At 34.3% G+C, this 20,108-nt stretch overlaps 1 protein-coding gene across 3 annotated transcripts in view; it reads right to left on the bottom strand.

Annotated features, from left to right (window-relative positions):
* LOC149779392 (integrin alpha-PS2-like) overlaps positions 1–20,108 on the bottom strand; it is a 305,876-nt gene that overhangs the window by 218,746 nt on the left and 67,022 nt on the right. For 2 of the 3 annotated variants that reach the window (XR_016415642.1, XM_089940053.1), the window contains exon 5: positions 6,162–6,244. The exons of the other annotated variant lie outside the window; for it this stretch is intronic. Coding sequence is in view for 1 of the 2 variants with exons in the window: in XM_089940053.1 (XP_089796179.1) it covers positions 6,162–6,244 (83 nt within the window). In the remaining variant the exon portion in view is untranslated. The remainder of the gene's footprint in view (positions 1–6,161; positions 6,245–20,108) is intronic. 3 annotated transcript variants of the gene reach the window in all.

Raw genomic sequence — 20,108 nt, forward strand, 5'->3', positions numbered from 1 at the left:
CTGGTTTTCCTAAACTACCAAAATAAACTATCGCATACCAAACAAGATCGTTGATTTTATCAACATTAATATCTTTTTTCAAATAAATTTTTTTAGTTTTCAAATCAGCTTTTGAAGCAATTACAACTCTCGCAACATCATCTTCACGAATTACATGTATGTTATCTTCATTCAAATAATTATCAGCAGGTAAATTAGGATCAGGAATAAACCAACCAGATTCATCGTATATGTATTTAGGTACAATTATCGGTTCATCACTCTGATCTTTTTTCTTTCTTGATTTTCTTTCTTTTTTCTGTGGTGGAATATCTTCCTTTGGTCTAGCTCCTAATTCCTCTGGTTGAAATATTGGCTCCTGTGGTTGAATATCTTCCTGTGGTGCTGCTTTTCTTCCTCGTTTTTTAGGTGTTGGTCTAACTTCTAATTCCTCTGGTTGAAATATTGACTCCTGTGGTTGAATATCTTCCTGTGGTGTTTCTTTTCTCCCTCGTTTTTTAGTTTTTTCCTTCTTCTCCTGTTGTTTTCTTTCTTTCTCCTCTTGTTTTCTTTCGTCCGCTACTTGCTTATTAAATCTTTGTGTATCTCTTGCCGCTTCTAAAAATCTTCTGTAACGTGGATCCGTTACTACACTCACATGTGTTTTTCCCGTATAAACTTTATATACCATGCTGTACCAATTATCACGAGTCCCATATCTTTTTTTTCCTATTGGAGTCAAATATTTATTTCGATCGCTAAAATAATTTTCCGCAAAATCACCAATTTGTTCTATAGTATACAATGCCGAGAGAGGTCGCGATATCATATCCCATCCCTCCTCGGTAAAATTTTCTCTTAAATTCTCAATATTAAACTTTCCTTTTATCATTAAAGGTTTTCCTCCAGGTTTTTTTCCTCCAGGTTGTCCTCCATCATCAATTGCAAGTTGTTGCGCCGCTGCTGCTATTGCTAATCGCTCGGGTAATGTTCGTGATTGATCCTCAATACCTTTCAACATAGGAAATATTCCACGTTTTCTGGCATCTGGATCTTTTTCGTCGCCATATACAACCTGCTCAATTGTTCCGGTCACTGGCTTCAACCATTTTGCCGAAGTTTCTGAAATTCCATGCTGCATATCTTCGTAACCACGAACATTTCTCTTAAATAATTGTTTTGTCGGAATGAACTTCTTTAATGCCGCTAATTGCTCTCGCGCTAATCTGGCAGAATGAGGTTCTCCAACTGTGCTAACTTTTCGACTCATCTTATTTTCAACGATATTGTTTTAATGTGAAATAAAATTAGTATCCGCAGTCGGAATTTGCAATCACAAACAAATTTTACAATACCCCCCCCCCAAAAAAGCTGCCTTTTTTTTATGTCTGAAAATGCATCTTGGGGGGAAATTTTGCGGATTAATTTGCGCAGGAGGCGTTATTTCTGCTTTCTGAGGCTTCTACGGAGAAATGTTTGGTGGGAGGCTTAAATTTATCTGAGCCACCTGGTCTGTACACCCTCCCTGCTGCTCTTTATTGTGCAAACAATAAAAAAATTGGTTATAACTAAATGCACTGTAAAATCTTGATAATGACAAAATGTATTGTTTACATAGGTCATTGTCATGTGAATATACATCTGTAATTAGCCAAGGTCATACATAAATGTATTTTTTCAAATTAGTCAATGTCACAATCATATATATTTTTTAATAGCCTTATTGCCAGTGAAATGCATCAAACTACAACTTTGTGTAGTTTCAGTAATGATATTCTACAGGGTTTGTATTGGTAGATATTGTGGATGAGATTTAAGTATAACTGGGCAAGCTTGTGAGATCCACATACTTTGGGTGGGACCCCTATTTACTAAAAATAAAAACTGCATTTAAACTAACTGCTTAAAGTGAATACATACATTTTTTTTTACAAAAATCTTATAGTATAGTTTGATGACTGAATCATGCATAAATACATATTACCAGGTACAACAGGAGGTGATTTTATGTACTGTTGTATTATGATCTGTGACATGCTACCTAGCAGCAAATTTATTGGGTCCTACATGTGCTTAACAGCAGACAGTGTAGGAGTGCAAATATCTATAGGGTGAATAAGTGTTTTTCTTCTTTTCTCCATTAGATATACACTTATTTTTGTTACAAACACACCCGAAAGACCCATGTCAACTTTCTTTTGTTACAAAAAACATATGTAATGCCAATGTGAACTTCTTTTGCTACAAAAGCACCTGAAAGGCCCATGTGAACTAAACTTTGTTCAAAAGCATATGTAAGGCTCATGGGAACTAAAAATTGTTGACAAAAACATCCAAAAGGCCCATGCAAACTTAATTTTGTTACAAAATACCCAAAGGGCCCATGAGAGGTGATTTTTATGACTTATCATCCCAATTTTATAGTATTCAATTAAACTAACCCAATGATAACAAAAACAGTTAAAACCCCTTACCTATTCAAGCTTGTTTTCATGTTTTGTATTTTACTTAATCTAATTACAATGTTTACCATCCACACATTTATCTGTTGCTTTAATGTCCTTTACACATGTATGTACCATGACATTGAATTAGACAGAACTAACTGAAACAGAGGTATTACATCAAAGCATACACAATTACAGTATTCATGTTAGAGTGTAACAATCAACAAGCAGGGACTGGAATCATTACAGTAGTTATTCCCCTAACATAAATCGTTAGTCCCTATAAAAATGCAGAGGTGAAAAAGCTTGCAACTGAACTGCTCAACCCATTCCATTTTTTTCTTTCTTCCAAAAGCAAACTATTCAGCCTTGATTAAAGCCATGACCCAACAGGGCTGTAATCCAAAGGACTTGCCAAATTAAAGCTCGTGACTAAGAAAAAGACTGATTAACAATGTGCACATTAACCATTTTCCATTCATTCCTTTGTCACTGACTTACCTCCCATTAGAGTGTGTAATATCAGGGTGATAAAATAAGGAGTCGGACCCAAGCTACTCTGTGTAATGTCTGGGTGCTAAAAGTGGAGTCATGTCCAACTCTGATTTACCTCCCATTAGAATGTGTAATATCAGGGTGCTAAAAGTGGAATCATGCCCAACCCTGATTTACCTCCCATATAGTGCGTAATATCAGGGCACTAAAAGTGGATTCATGCCCAACCCTGATTTACCTCCCATTAGAGTGTGTAATATCTGGGTGCTAAAAGTGAAGTCATGCCCAACCCTGATTTACCTCCCATTAGAGTGGGTAATATCAGGGTGCTAAAAATGGAGTCATGCCCAGCCCTGATTACCTCCCATGAGAGTGTGTAATATCAGGGTGCTAAAAGTGGAGTCATGCCCAACCCTGATTTACCTGCAATTAGAGTGTGTAATATCTGGGTGTTAAAAAGTATAGTCATTCCAATCCCTGATTTACCTCCCATTAGAATGTGTAATATCTCAGTTTTAAAAGTGGAGTCATGCCCAACCCTGATTTATGTCCTATTAGAGTGTGTAATATCAGGGTGCTAAAAATTGAGTCATGCCCAGCCCTGATTTAATCCAATTAGAGTGTGTAATATCTGGGTGTTAAAAATATAGTCATTCCAATCCCTGATTTACCTCCCATTTGAGTGTGTAATATCTCAGTTTTAAAAGTGGAGTCATGCTCAGTCCTGATTTATATCCCATTAGAGTGTGTAATATCTCAGTGTTAAAAGTGGAGTCATGCCCAACCCTGATTTATATCCCATTAGAGTGTGTAATATCTCAATGCTAAAAGTGGAGTCATGCCCAACCCTGATTTATGTCCCATTAGAGTGTGTAATATCTCAGTGTTAAAAGTGGAGCCATGGACCAGCTATACTGTGCTGACCTGGAAGGATAATTGAAATCTGATCCTGGAGTTACCAACTGTTATGAGTTGAAGCTAATCCACAAATTCACCTGGCAGGTCCTATTTCAGTCTGTGGAGATTAATATAATTTATGCCAATGTGTGAAGTAGTCATTACCATGATAAGACACAAGCATGTCAATGAACTACTCTCAAATGCACCCCACACCAGGACAAGTGTTGCATAGTTAATCAGCTTTGTACTTAAATGTGCTAAGTGAAGGACAGGAAAGATTCAGAAATTAATTATAATTTCTTGCAACTATTTAATGGTTCATTCTTGGACTTTTGGTGTTGAGAAGTGCAGTGTTCCAAAATACTGACATTTTGAAACTGAATCCGTGAGGTGCATTTATGGAAATCTGTGTCAAGATTCTAGTGGTAAATTTGACTGAATCATACAATATAGTTTCCAGTATACACTAAAACTGATTTTTATGAGAGAAAATGTCTCTAGCAAATGGAGTTTATTTTGATGAAATAACAAGCATAGATGAGTTTTAAATGACATATTATCAAGGTTATTCAGTTCAATACCTAATGTCATCATTCTACAAATACTCTATTTTTCTGAAAATATGATCATACTTAGATATACGTTTAGTACCCCACTTTAAAAATCTCTTAAAAAAATAAGTGTCTAACAACCATCTCCACTCTGATCCACTTTTATGTTTCCTGCCTTGATAAAAGTTTTTTAAATGATTAAAATTGTGTTTGATAAATGCTACTTTTAAATGTTTCTAGTATACATGAACTTTTTGAAAATCAAATACTATTTCAAATTTATTTTTTACATTTTCATCACCTATTATTTACTGTACATGGATGCTAATTCTACTCATCACTGTTTTTCTTTATTCTTTGAAACTTTCTTGGACTATTAAACCCATTCCAAGCTGTTAGCATAAAAAAATTATTTCCACTGTCCCCTGGCCTTACCATTTGAATTTAAATGAGGAATAACATAGAGTGGCATGGTTTATGTATAAACTGTGAGGAAAGAATTCTGTCAGAATAAAGTTACTAATGACCTTTGCTAAGTGCAAACAACTATATCCATAATTACAAAGAAAGCAACTGAGGAAATTGGTCCTTTAATAATTTCCTTCCCTTGAATCTGTTATGAAAACAGTACAACTGCTTTCAGTGCAATAACTCAACAGTAACTTTTTTCTTTTCAGGTCAGTGAATTGTATTTTGAATAAAATTATTCAAACTTATGTTCTTGGCCAAAAATATAATTTTCACTCAAGAATAAATGCTATAAACTATTATATAACAATTGTTAAACTGACAGTAGTTATTGAGATGAATTAGAACTCTATTTTATTTTAAAGAATGGAAACTTTGTTTATAATACATGTTTGATTTTTCATATGGTTATAGATGAGCATGGGTTGCTCAGTTGGTGGTGTGTCTGACTTGTTGTCCAAGGGTAATAGGTTCAATACCTGCTTAGGTCAGCCCCAGTTGAAACCTCTTCATGTACTTGGGAAAGACACTTATATAGCCAAGAATGTGCTAAAAGTGCTATTAAAATCAATCAATCACATGACTATATCCTTTGGATGTGGCTCTCAAGAATACAGATCATAAAATTGTTTAATGTCCAACAGTGATAGGTCTTCATTTTTTAAATGCTGTTTTTAATTTTCTTATCAACAAACCAGGTGTGGTAGTTCAGTGTGTATTTATATTTTCACCACAAATAAATGAATGATAAGTGCTTCAAAGTAGAGAATGTAACAGTAAAGGGAAAGAAAGATTAACATACTGGTAACTCAGATACATGTAGTGTTTCACCTAGGATACAGTGAGCTAGGGACAGTGTGTTGGGGAAACAACAAACTATAAATTAGACAAATAATTGTTTGCATTTGACAAAAGTATTGTTCAAACAAATGTACCCAAAAGTGGTACAGGGATCAGATTTAGGGGACAATGAGCCAAAATTTAGGGAAACCCACTATCCCGTGAACAAGGTTAACCCTGAAATGTGTGTATAATTAATACATTTTTGGATGGTTTGAGCAATGCAGCTGCTACTTCACAGCCTTAGGAATGGAGAATGGGACGCATAAAAGTTTTCGTTCATCAAAAGAAATTATTTCTCCATTTCAGCAAACAGTGATGGACATAATCAGTTTCAAGGGCACAAGCTTGCAAGAGATTTGGATCACTTGTAAGATGAACCTGGAACAAAAGTGTGCTAAAGAATGCTTGCATATATTAGTGAAATACAGAACAAGAACTAGTGTTAGTGTAAACAGAAACGGCATGTTTCAGGACTTACATCTGTTAGTGCTGCAGAAAAACCTGATTGGCAGTATCCCTGGCGATGGAACTGGTCAGACACTTGTGGTAGTATGTCCACCCCTACATGCCAACATGCAAATTGTGACCATAAGACAGTGGACAAATGGAGGACATTACATACTTGAACCATTGTACATGTACAGTGACCCCAACATGATTATAATTCAATGTAAAGATTGTGTCGTCATAACAATATTTTACATTTTGTCCTATTATTGGTTTATCCATGTAAGACATAACTATCATATGAATCAGGTTCAGCCACAGACCTCTGTTTTCGACCAGTTTTAGATCTTGCTTCTAGACCAGTTCATAGTTACACAGTATGCATACTCAGAATAGTAATTTAGGTCATTTAAAAACAAGTCTGTCTGAACATGTGAGCAAACGAAGCTTTCCAGGAGTTTATATATTCACAACTCAAGATGGTATCAAGGATGTCTACCGGGTAATGTGAAATTATAAAGTGGTATGCTGAATATTGTAACTTGGGTGCATTCTTACATTCTCAGTCTCAGCACATCCATCCCCTTTATAATTAATGGCCCAGATTATATCAGCATTATATTTCATGACACTGAATTCAGGTTTTGATTTTTACACCTTTTACTTATGTGACTTGTAATAACTGCTGCAGAAGAAAATTAGCCTTAAAAATATTACAAAATGAAGTTATAATTGTAGTAATCTGCAGTTAAAGAAATCAACGTTACTTATTTATAGTGTACTTGAAGTTAAATATTCCTTTGAATTATGTTATACTGCAAATCTTTAATACATCAAGAACCCACACAATTTCTCATTTTGCTAAATAATTTTCTATTACTTCTAATGTTTTACATATCTGACACCATACCATCTTATCTTACACTATATCATTTTACTTTTCATGAGCCCATAAAAATCATAATTATTTCTGTCAGCTGTAAATTTTTTCTACTGTGATTCTTTCCATATTTCAACTCTGAATGGTTACCTTTTGTCTACAGAGAACCTTTCCATGGTTAAACTTTGAACTGTAAACTTTTCTTCTAAAGAGAATCTTTCCATGTTTAAGTTTTGAAATGTAACATTTTATTTTCTACAGAGAACCCTTCCATATTTAAACTTTGAAAATGTAGGTGCTCAAGAAAAAGAACTTATAATTAATCAAATGATATGTGAAAAATGACAGACAATATTGTACATGTACTGGGAAAATCCATGAAAATCATGTATGAAACATGAAAACATTTTCTATCTGGTAATCCTTGTCAGTGTCATTTCCTAATTATGTTAGAATTCTAGTCACACAATGCTGCTTTAAGAACTGCAATAGACAAAGCTCAAAAACCGTTAAAACATTTAGAAGCTATACTTCTTCCAATGGGTTGAGTGGTAGTAGGTTCGAAATGTCACAAAATTTGAATGTAAAATATTAATAATTACTGAATTAAAATGTTAGAAGCTATTTACCATGTTATTCTTGTTAACCATTTTGAAAGAAAAGCAAATTTCTAATTACAAATGTTTTCAAAGACCAATTTAGAATAGAAATGGTCTCCATCTTTTTCAACTAATAAGAATAAAATTAAAATGTACATATATTGTAATCTACTATTGCAGATTTCTGTATCAATGTACAGTGTATTATAATGTACTATTGATGATCTTTGTAACAATGTACAATGTATTATAATGTACTATTGCTGATTTCTGTATCAATGTACAGTGTATTATAATGTACTATTGCTGATCTTTGTAACAATGAACAGTGTATTTTAATATATTAGTACTGATCTTTGTTACAGGTTACAGTCTATTAGAATGGAGTATGACTCATTTTTGTAATAATGTACAGCATATTGTAATATAATGTTACTGATTTCTGTAACAATATACAGTGTATTGTAATTTACTATTACTCATTTTTGCAATAATATATGGTGTATTATAATGTACAAGTCTATTAATGACTTTTGTAAGAATGTACAATGCATTGTGATGTACTAGTACTGATTTTTGTAATAATGTACATTATACTGTAATATGCTTACTATTACTGCTCTTTGCAGAGATCTCAGAAACGCTTAATTACGTGTATTTGGATGCCAATTTTCGATCTGGGATGCAAAAATCACTGAGGCGGGAGTCCTCTGTACACATGTAATATGTGTGCGGCAAAATTCAAAGACTTGCTTTAGTCCTGCTTCATCCACCTGCTTTGTGGGAAAATGTGTTGATCAATTAGCTGTGTTGATATTTACAATGACAGAATTCAGTGACTGAAAGACCCCATGATACATACACGTTGCCATTTTATAAGAGTACATAAAAAAGAACATGATGCAATAGATGGGCGGCAAGTTCAAAGGCTTTGACTGCGGCCGCGTGGGAAGATGTAGATATTTACAGTGATTGAATTCAGAGGCAGAAAGACCCAGAGATGTACATGTGGTCATTATAAAAGTACATAAAAATAAACAACTTTAGCTTTCATTATGGTGTTCATTTCCGAATGTAGCGGAATAAGCAGTGCACGTGACCTCACAATCAAAACATGTTGAGACTTAGACAAAATGTCATTTGTAAGTGGGTGACAAGTCGCCCAAAAATGTAATCTTCACCTTCTTCTGTTAGGAAAGCAAAAACGACTTTGCCCTGTGATTATTTAAGAGATACATTGACTGACCATACCATATTTTTTGTAAATGCCCCTCGCCTTAACCTGGTTAGTTCTAGTTAAAGTGAGTGATTACATTACGAACACATCTCCATCTAAAAATAGATGCACTCAGTGTCTGTGTTGATTCTGTAGGAAAGAAGGGACTGCAACTTTTGATGGTGGGACTCCTATTTTTACCAAAATGGGAGTCCTGAACTTCTAGTTTTAAAATCCTAGCAAGACCTCTGCTTTGTAACAATGTACAGCACACTGTACTGTACTAGTACTGATCTTTGTAATAATATAGTGTATTATAATGTACTAGTACTGATCTTTGTAATAATATAGTGTATTATAATGTACTAGTACTGATCTTTGTAATAATATAGTGTATTATAATGTACTAGTCAATTACTTTTTTGTATCCATTTATATTGTATTGTAATGTACTAGTACTGATCTTTGTAATTAATATACAGTGTATTGTAATGTACAGTCATCGATACATATAACAATTTATAGTCGATTGTAATTTACTATTAATGACCTCTATAACAATGTACAGTATATTTTTTAGAAAGATGGGTAACCTATGTGAGCATATCCACTAACATGTCTATAGCCATGTTCATCTAAAAGTTTTCCTATGATAGTAAATCCATTCTATTTCAAAATTTGACCTTTGAAAACATTTGTGAGCAAGGGTAATGGGACTTGACTGTCCATTTCAACTCAGGGTTGGAAACTAGGGTCTACGGGGTATGTGCATTTATTTTATCCAATGTTTCATCATTCTAACAAATACAAAAATAATGTTAAAATTTATTCATATTAAATAATGGTAAAATAGATTTATAACAAGAGTACAGTGAACAGCACATTATATGTCCATTCTATGTTTAATAGTCCTCTATGCCATAACTGAAAGTTTCAGAGTTTTTAAAAAAAGCATTTTCTTCTAACAGACTGATCTTGACCCATGACCTTTTGACCCCAAATTCAATAGATTTCTTTCTTACACTAGTTACATGTATGTGATGTATAACTGATGCTATTGTGAGGAAACCATTTTTATTGTTTCAGTTTGTGATCTTGACCTTTAAAATTTTGGTCCCAAAATCTAAAGCCTTCTTCCTTACTACAAGAGCAAGCTATCCACAACATAGTGTTGAGGCATGTAATGTAGAACTCCTGTTATTGTGTGGAAACCAACTGGTTCCTTGTTAGTCAGAGTGACCTCAACATTATAGCCAGAATATAAAATTAGTTACCTCCCCATGATTATTGTCCTTCAAGTAATACTCAAGACAGTAAGAATAACTGAATGTCTGTAACTATACAAATTTAGTAATTGATAGTTCTGTCAATCAAACTCACTAAGGGACTGACCATTTAATTTCGGGACAGCCTGGGCTTTTCTTTCAAGCCAGGAATTGCATCTTTCAACTAATATAATGGATATAATAGTTTCTCTTTTTCTATAAATGACTGCATAAATACTTTTTCAGACTAATTTAGGTCTGGACAATTTTTACAAAATAATTTCTGGCCTTCCCCTTTGAAGATTAAATGGTTGGTCCCTAAGTAGCTCCTTTTGCCATTTCACCTACAGCTCAGGCCTGGTGGAGTAATTACTTAACTTTGCATCATGCAGTCACTGTGTCATGTTGGGGATTACTCCCTCAAAAGTGATACTTACAAATTTTCATCAGAGTTTTGTCATAAAATTGCTAAAATCAGGAAAACTAAATACTGTATAAATTCCATGTATTGACAGAATGACAGATTAAAATATACAAAATACAGAAACTTTGAGCTAAAATAACTGACTTTCTGGTTTTACTCATATCTGGAAATTAATTTTCTCTGATTTAGAGTAATATACCCTTAAAATTTCATAAATTTGTCAACATAGGAAATATTTTCTTATACTGAAGAAAAGGCATCAGGCAAATTTCAGAACTACCAGTTACAAATGTAACAGCAATATCAAGCATTTTGGTTGCTTGGAATCTTGTAGTAAATGCATAATGAAAGCATTTAAAATAAAATTACCATGGATATATCATAAGGAAGGAACGTTATTATGGCATGTATATGAACCGATCATTATGAACTTAATTATACCATACTGATCCTCTGGGTGACATGCCAGATTTCCTTGAGGTAAATAATATTAATAACTACAACTACTTGGCTCACCAAGGCAAATCCTCACAATTTTTATTATGCACTAACCTCCACCATATACACCTTTCAGACCTGGACCAAGGCTGTAACCCAAGACCCATTACATATATTATATGTCCACTGGATTATAGTTGCATGTTTAAAAGCTTGGTAACAATTTAGTGGTATGTTTCTATACTTATGTTTCTGTCCCCTTCAAGAAAAAACAACAGGAAGGTGAGTTCAAACCTTTCTCACATATGGTTACCATAGGAACAATCCGATATACCAATGATGAGGAATTTCCACCTTGAACTTTACAAGAAAATACTAACAGAAAGATATACAGACAACAACAGAAGGTATCAAAATATCCCCACTAATTGGGTGGCAGGATAAAAGAAACAAATTGTTAAGTCGAGAGGATATTCCATGGTCCACATGACTGAAACATCAAGAAAGCTGATCCATGTTTTACTGTATTTTCAATCTTTTCTTCCAGCTGCAGGTCTTTAAATCAAGTTTGTCAATATGATGGACAAAATTAGAATTATGTTCATGCAGCATGAATGCCCATGACAGTAATAAGTTACTGTAACCCAATAATAAGTTATTGTAACCCAACAGGTTACTGTAACCCAATAGTCAATTACTGTAGCCCAATAGTAAATTGTAACACAATACAAAACTTATCTGTAAGGACAGACAACAATGGTTACACCAAATACATTTACACCATTAATATCAAGACATGGAAATCTGCCTTACTTTATATCTCATCATTTTAGCTATCTTCTAATTCAGTATATTTCTAACTCTTTCATCAATCTAACTTTGACCTCTTAAAAGAAAACTATATTACTGTATTAAATGAACTCTCCACCCATTCATTCACCTGTGTCTGAAACTGAAAAATGTATAACATTAAACAGAATATATCACTTAAATTGTACACAAAGGCTGTAAAACAGAGGCTAAAACAACACAATTCATGTAAATCTGCAAGAAATGAAACTAAAGCATAATTACTACCATATGTACTTGCTTATAAGTTAAGTTTAACTGCAAAAAGCACAGACCCTGATCTGCTGTCACATAATACACTGGCAGATCAGTATCTATTTGTTTATTGTAAAGATTACTCCTAAGAAACTACATGGATCCAGGTATGCCAGCTCATTATATCTAGGTCTTTGCAGTTCACAGTTAGGCTTACCTTAAGAGCAAGTATACACAGTATATATACAAAAATAACTGATACGAAAATGTGCTGATATATGAACTATGTCTATATTGGTACTTACAAATTTACATTTGTAAAATGTGATAAAAAAAATATCCCATGATTTTTAACTAAAGTGCTGTGCCCAGTAAAATTAAAAATAAGCAGCTTTTATTTTTGTCTTTATCTGAAGAATAAAAATAGATGAATGGTGGAAAAGGGGTCATCTTAATCTGAAAATAATAGAAAAATGGGGGAAAAGGGATGGGGCTGAAAATAAAGGGATAACTTGAATCATATACATTTCCAAAATATGGTTCTGATTTTGAAGATTCCTTGATGCATATTTGTAAATGAAAAATAGCTTGATTTTCCCAGCGAAACTTGATTACTTGTAAATGTACAAAGGTGTCAAAGAAGTAAAAAAAATGTTGGTACCTACTGCCATGAATATGTACCTAGCAACAATATTAAACTGTCTCAAATGAAAGATAGTTTTGCTTTAACCAGTGTTTACTCTACACAAAGACTGACCAATCCAATTGTTTTTACATTGTCTTGTTCCAAATGAGACGAAAAGCACAATACTCAGTTAATGCATTTTATCACATGATTGAAATTTGCATATATTTATTTCTTTTTTTTTATAAAGCCAAAAACTTCTAAAATATGCAACTTCTAACAATGAACATTTTAAAATAATGCAACACTTTAATGGTAATGGTAGAAAACTCCAACGTTATCAGATCACCATTAAACTTCCCTAAATAGAGTTATCAACCAAACACTCCACATCCTTGATGATTTCTAAATTTACACGCTACACGAATCACTACAACAAGGAATGGAGCAGCGGGTGGTCACCTTTTGTTAAACAGGAAACTGGAGTACACAGAAGAAGGTGGACCTTTCTGATATATAACTTCTTGTGGTTTGCATGGCTCAAACCATTAAGGCATGGGTCTGCAACTCAATGCAGTCTGATGGGCTCAAACCATTAAGGCATGGGACTGCAACTCAATGCAGTCTGATGGGCTCAAACCAGAAATAAATGTCTGAAGCATAATGCAGTTTGTTGAGATCAAACCATAAAGACAGGACTCTGCAGCCAGGCACAAACCAGAAAGACATAGGTATACAGCCTAATGCTGTTTGCTTGGTTCAAACCAGAAAGACATGAGTGTACAGCCTAATTCTGTTTGCTGGGGTCAAATCAGAAATAAATGGGTCGGCAGCCTGATGACATTTTCTTGGCTCAAACCAGAAAGACAGGTCCAAACGCAAATGCAGTTTGCTTGGCTCAAACCAGAAAGACAGGTATACATCCTAATGCTGTTTGCTGGACTCAAATCAGAAAGACCTAGGTATACAGCCTAATGTTGTTTGCTGAGCTCAAACCAGAAAGACATGGGTCTGCAGCCAAATAGTGTTTGCCTGTCTCAAAACAGAAAGACATGGGTCTGCAGCCTGATGCTGTTTGCTTGGATCAAACCAGAAAGACATGGATCTCCAGCCTAATGCTCTTTCCATGGCTCAAACCAGAAAGACATGGATCTGCAGCCAAACATTGTTTGCCTTGCTCACACCAGAAAGACATGGGTCTGCAGTATAATGCTGTTTGCTGGGCTTAAACCAAAAAGACATGGGTCTGCAGTCTAATGCTGTTTACTGGGTTCAAACCTGAAATGCATATGTCTGCAGCCTGATGTTGCTTGCTGGAACTAAACCAGAAAGACACAGGTATACAGCCTAATGCTGTTTCCTGGGCTCAAATCAGAAATGCATGGTTCTTCAGTCTAATGCTGTTTACTGGGCTCAAACAAGAAAGACATGAGTCTGCAGTGTATGGCTGTTTACAGGGATCAAACCAGAAAGACATCAGTCTGCAGCAAAATATTGTTTGCCTGGCTCAAGCCAGAAAAACATGGGTCTCCAACCAAATATTGTTTGCCTGGCTCAAACCAGAAAGACATCGGTCTGCACCCAAATATTTTTTGCCTGGCTCAAACCAGAAAGACATCGGTCTGCAGCCAAATATTGTTTGCCTGGCTCAAACCAGAAAGACAATGGTCTGCAGCCTAATGTATTTCAAGCTTCAAAGAGCTGAACGTTCATTGCTTATAAACCTCTGGCCACCATGGTATCCAAAGGATATAAACATAATAAAATTTATATGATTGAATTTGGTTGATTATGCTCAAGAGGTGACAATGATTTTGTACCATGAGTGTGGGATTTGGGGTTTCCCAAAATAACTTGTTCTGTATCATCCAAATCTTGACTATATATGCTTTATTGTCAGGGAAAATTGAACAATCTATCAAGTATTTTTATTTATTGCACATATATACATTGGCTCTAGCAACAGCCAAAGTCACTGACAGTGACAACAATTTTATGATGGCCATTAATTTTCATTTGTAAACAAATTTTGGTAATCTTAACATCCAGAGTTTGTTGTAGTCTGCCACGTTGCAATGGTCACTAGTTTAGTGTACACTCAAGGTTGAATTAATCAGAAAAGGGACCACATTTCTCAACTGAAAAACTTGCATAAATACATAGTTTTGTATTAATCAATAAATTATTAGTTCCAAAGATAAACAATTCAGAAAAAATGGTAATTTTTATAGTAAATGAGATAATGATTGACCATTCAAGTTAAATGACCTGGAACAGAAAATTCAAAAGTGATGCTCTTTTTAGGTGAACCTGATATTCAGGCACATAAATGTTTGTATGGTTACTTGATAAAGTGTTTATAACAATAATATCAGTGTACAAAGAACAAAAGATATGATGGTACATTTGTCAAAGCAAACTGATTATCTTCCTACTTATCCATTAAGTATTATTTTTCTTTTTTATTTTGTAATATTGTGTCCCCTAAATTTGAAGGAGAGAGCAACACAATGTCCCCTGCCATTGACTACAAATATTATGCAACCCAAATATTTCTGAACATTCAATAATATAAACAATGTTAATTAGTTTCTTTTTAATTAAAAAAACAAGATTCCCTTGAAGGGACTAACACTCTATTGGCTGAAAAGAATTTCAAGGAAATTCAACATAAGACCATTTCTTACTTTAAGTCCTGAAACCATCTTTGATATTCTTCATTGATAATTTTTTTTTAAATTAACTGCTGTGATTGACATTTTAGATGTCAACTTGGCAGCATAATTATTTAAGACCATTAAGGCATCATGGTTTTTAACCCCATGCTGACAAGACTGTCCCTTTTGCTTGAGTGACAATAACAAGATTTTCAAGATGGATAGCATGGTGGCGATATTCATTATCAGATTGGCACCATTTCTACTTAGTACACACAAGATATCATCAAAGTCTTTTGTTGAAAGTATAATGTCAATTTGACCAGCCATCTTGGAGAAATAGTAATATGAATAAGGAAATTTTCAAGGCAGCCACTGTCACAGTCATATTAAAGTTGGACTGGCACCATTTTCATGTGTTACCATTTTGACAAAAAATGTCTTTCAGTGAAGACCCCATGCTGATATGACCAGTCATTCAGGAGAAATGGTGATAATAAGTTTTCAAGATGGTCACTGTGGCCTGCATATTGAATGGCACCATTAGAAGCAACTAAACATAATAAAATGTTGTTTTGTAAAATCACATGTAGATATGACCATCTGTTCTGGAGTAATAGTAACAATATTTTAAAAATGGACAATGTAGTGGCCTTATTGGACATAAAATTGAAGCCACTGTCACTTTGGATCTATACATCATAAGAAGTCTTGTAGTTTAAACCCCCTGGCAATACAGTAGTACTTTTCATTCCAGAGAACTATTTTTAAAAAAGATTTTCAAGATGACCAATATGGTGGTCATATTGGACATCAGACAATCGCCATTTTCCTTTACAACCAACTAGACTAATGGATGAATGTGTGTGAAAGGTTTCATGACAATCCTCCAAGTAGTTTAGGAAGAGTGTTGTTAACAAACTTGTGCAAATGGACACAATGGACATACACTTCACAATCATTTTTGTACATCACCAATTTATACACTTCATAATCATTTGTGTACATCACCAATTCATACATTTTCACAATCATTTGTGTACATCACCAATTCATACACTTCACAATCATTTGTGTACATCAAGAATTCACCCACTTCACAATCATTTGTGTACATCAAGAATTCACCCACTTCACAATCATTTGTGTACACGATCAATTCATACACCTTACTATGGTGATGCCATCCACTGAAGAGAAGTGATAAGATTTTCAAGCTTGACACTGTGGTGGCCATACTGTATGTCCATTTTCATTTAAGAACAACTAGACCATGGGATGAATGTGAGTAAAGTTTCATGACAATATTCTCCATGTAGTTTAGGAGAGGTAGTGATAACAAACTTGTACGAATGAACAGATGTATGGCAGATGTTGGGTGGATGATGGACCATCCCATAAGATTGTCTGTACTACAACCAGTCTGGGCCATAAAAAGACATGTAACTGTTTTGTTTCATTATCTTTATAACATTAAGTTGATTTATACTTAATTATCTCATCAATATTGACCAAAAACCTTTGATCATGATTAAACAGAAATGATTTTGAGCACAACAAGCTACCATTCATGTCCAATCAAATTCAATCATTGTAATCCACTTTTGTCAATAAGAAAAGAGACTCTAACATGGCACAAAATTTTAGGTCATTCTTATGAAAACAATACCAACTCTCATCAATCAAGTCCCTGAGCTATGAAACTTGGCCAGCTGGTCAATATATGACACTCTATTTTCATTAGTGACAATTACTTGCTTATTAAATGACTTTTATTCATCCATGTGGTCATTAAGGATGCTAATGATAATTTGAGCTGTACTACTACTATCTCTTTCATTAATGTAATCAGTTTTAGTGGAGTCTAATGAAATTACTGTTAGATTTTTCACATTGTCGACAATCAGGAAATTATTTATTATCTTTCTGATGACAAGCTTTGACAGGATGTCCCCCCCTCCAGAACCATTCCATACTACATGGCAAAACTGAACAATGCTATTAAATTTTTTTAATGAATAACTGCAGATCCAGAATTGCTATTATGTAAGGATGAGCATAACAGTTTCTATGCTTGTTCATTATACAATGGTCCTCACTTTATAACTCCTCAATACAATACCACTATCCATCTTATGATGTTGATATGGTAATGGAGCCCATTAAAGTGTGCTCATTTTTGTTTCATCAATGCTAATGGAATAATTTCATACAAGTTTAAGTTCAAGGCTATTAACAACCAATTATAATGGGGTTTTCAACTTTTTAAATTCCCCTGTTTTTGTGTTCCTCTTTCTCATCATTGGAATATCAGTTAGTATAATGCTCCCTCACTTACAACTCTGGTAACTTACATAGCACTTATAAACAACCTCTCAATTCATGTGATAATATAGTGTGGTATTTATTAAAACAAACAGAGTAAATCACAACTTAAGAAAGAAACATCTTGGTCAGTGCCATTCTTGGTTGTCTGCACTTTGTAGAAGTAAATATGTTTATTCTAGGCAAAGTGTCAAACTACCATTGCCTTTGAAGACTTGCAGCAAAAGCACACAAACAGGTTCTCATCAGATTTACCATTACCTTGATCATTCTACTTCAGAGCCCAAATGTACAGGTTTCTTCTTTATCCTATGTGCAAGCCATCTAACAAGTTACTCTAGCAAAAATATTATTGTGAAAGCTCATTTTTTTCTTTAAGTCTTTGGTCAATGTTCTAGAACTTAATCTATTATGCAAATCCCATTTTCCTTCTCTCAGTGATTCTGACTTTGACTCTAACATAAATGGGCTTCTTTCCAATTCCTAGTGCAAGACATCAACAAAGGTGAGCCTTCATCTGTGATGTACCAAAACAATTTTTCAATTTTCAGTCACATTTGCCTTAACTTTTGACCTCTAGACCCCACAATCAATTGGCTTATTTTTGTACCCCAATAGTATGCCATCCACATAGTTCAGTTCAGGTTTATGACACTGAACTACCATTAATACTGCTGTGAAAAAGTCCTTTTTACTTTTTCAGTCAGTTAACTTGACCTTTGACTTCGAAACCAATAGGCTTCCTTCTTACTCCAAGTGAAAGCAATTGAACGAGTTTCATATAGATAGATGGTGTAAAGCTTAAGTTATTGTGCAGAAGCCAACAGGTGAGCAGACAGATGGGAATACAGACAGAAGGCAAGATATTGACACTGATGTGAATAGAAGCAAAAGCCATTAATCCTGACCCACTGAATCTTACTCCTTTGTCAGACATTTTCCACTATAATTATCATATCAACACATAATGTTTGTTATTAATGTGTATAACAAACAACACTTTGCTTTTTTGCCTTAAAGGGAATCATATGATATACACCTAGGTTGGTGACAGAATTTTCTATATTCTCTAGATTTTATCCCGAAAAATGCTGTCATGTACAAGTGTCTAGTGTACTAGAAAACAGCAAGAATTTTTTGTTCCAGATCTGCCTCCTGTCTGACTTTAGTTACCAAGCATTACAGATGAGTATTTTCTTTCATAATTTCCTTCTTCCTCTGAAAGATTTGGTTGAAACTAATCCAAGTTTGAATTATGTTGAATTATGAATTTTCTCCTACATTATCCTTTGTGAAGAAATTTAGTTCATTATATAATTTATACAACCATGAAAGTATGTTGCTCTAGCAGATGTCAGTGACATTGAGGTGAAAGTCTGCACACAACAACACAGTCCAAGAATTTCAATAAATATTTTCTTTGGATCATACAGGCCTGGTAAGTTTTTTTCTTTCAAGGAATGAAAAGCTGTTTTAGGACTTCTAAAAGTTTTCAAGGAATATTTTTATTACAGAAATTGACCTTTCTCCACTTACTGTATTAAGTCTGCTTATCACAGCCTAAATGTGTACAAAATAAAAATATAACTCATTGGTGCACCACAACAGCAAGGGGATGCTTCTCCATCAAGTAACTATCTGTGTCATGTGTTATTTGAAAACCAATTATATCCAATTTTTATTATTAATTTATTAATGTTATGGGGAAAATGCCTATAGTGGGAGAATTGTGAATTTAAAAAGTGACATATTTTAAATGTTTCAATGTTTTTTATTCTTACATATAAACTCAAAAAGGTATAGGGGAAAATCAAGTTGATTTTCAACAAATTTAAGGACATCTGAAGGATAAAATCAGTATTTGTAAAAAAAAATTAAAGATGTTTTCAAGATAACCCCTTAAATTTCAGACTTTTCAAGACATAATGAACCACATACTTTTATTAAAATAAATTGGCATCTGAGAATGTTTATCACAACTGATAATTGCAAGCAATAACAATGGCATGCACTTACACAGTAGTTATTTATCAAGAGGCAATGTAACCAGTATGTACTGTCCTCAGAACAGGGTCTGGACTGCTGGTTTCATCTGGCCTAACCTTCATAGTTACTTATGAAGAAGGCAGTATCACTGGTATGGACTGGCCTTGGGACAGGATCTAAACAGCTGAGTTCAAATCACCCAAGTTGTCACAGTTACTTATGAAGAGGGCAATATCTCTGGTATGGATTGCCCTCAAGACAGAACAAGGATGGCTGTGTTCATCTGGCCCAAACCATCACAGTTACTTATGAAGAGGGCAATATCTTTGGTATGGATTGCCCTCAAGACAGGACCAGAATGGCTGTGTTCATCTGGCATAAACCATCATAGTTACTAATGAAGAGGGCAATATCTCTGGTAAGGACAGCAAACATTACAAGATCCGGACTGCTGTGCTCATATGGCCTGAACCACCATAGTTACTTACAAAGAGGGCAATATCACTAGCATGGACTGCC

The sequence above is a fragment of the Sinohyriopsis cumingii genome, chromosome 17, assembly GCF_028554795.1.
Source record: "Sinohyriopsis cumingii isolate HCF-2022 chromosome 17, ASM2855479v2, whole genome shotgun sequence".
In the NCBI taxonomy this organism is placed as follows: domain Eukaryota; kingdom Metazoa; phylum Mollusca; class Bivalvia; order Unionida; family Unionidae; genus Sinohyriopsis; species Sinohyriopsis cumingii.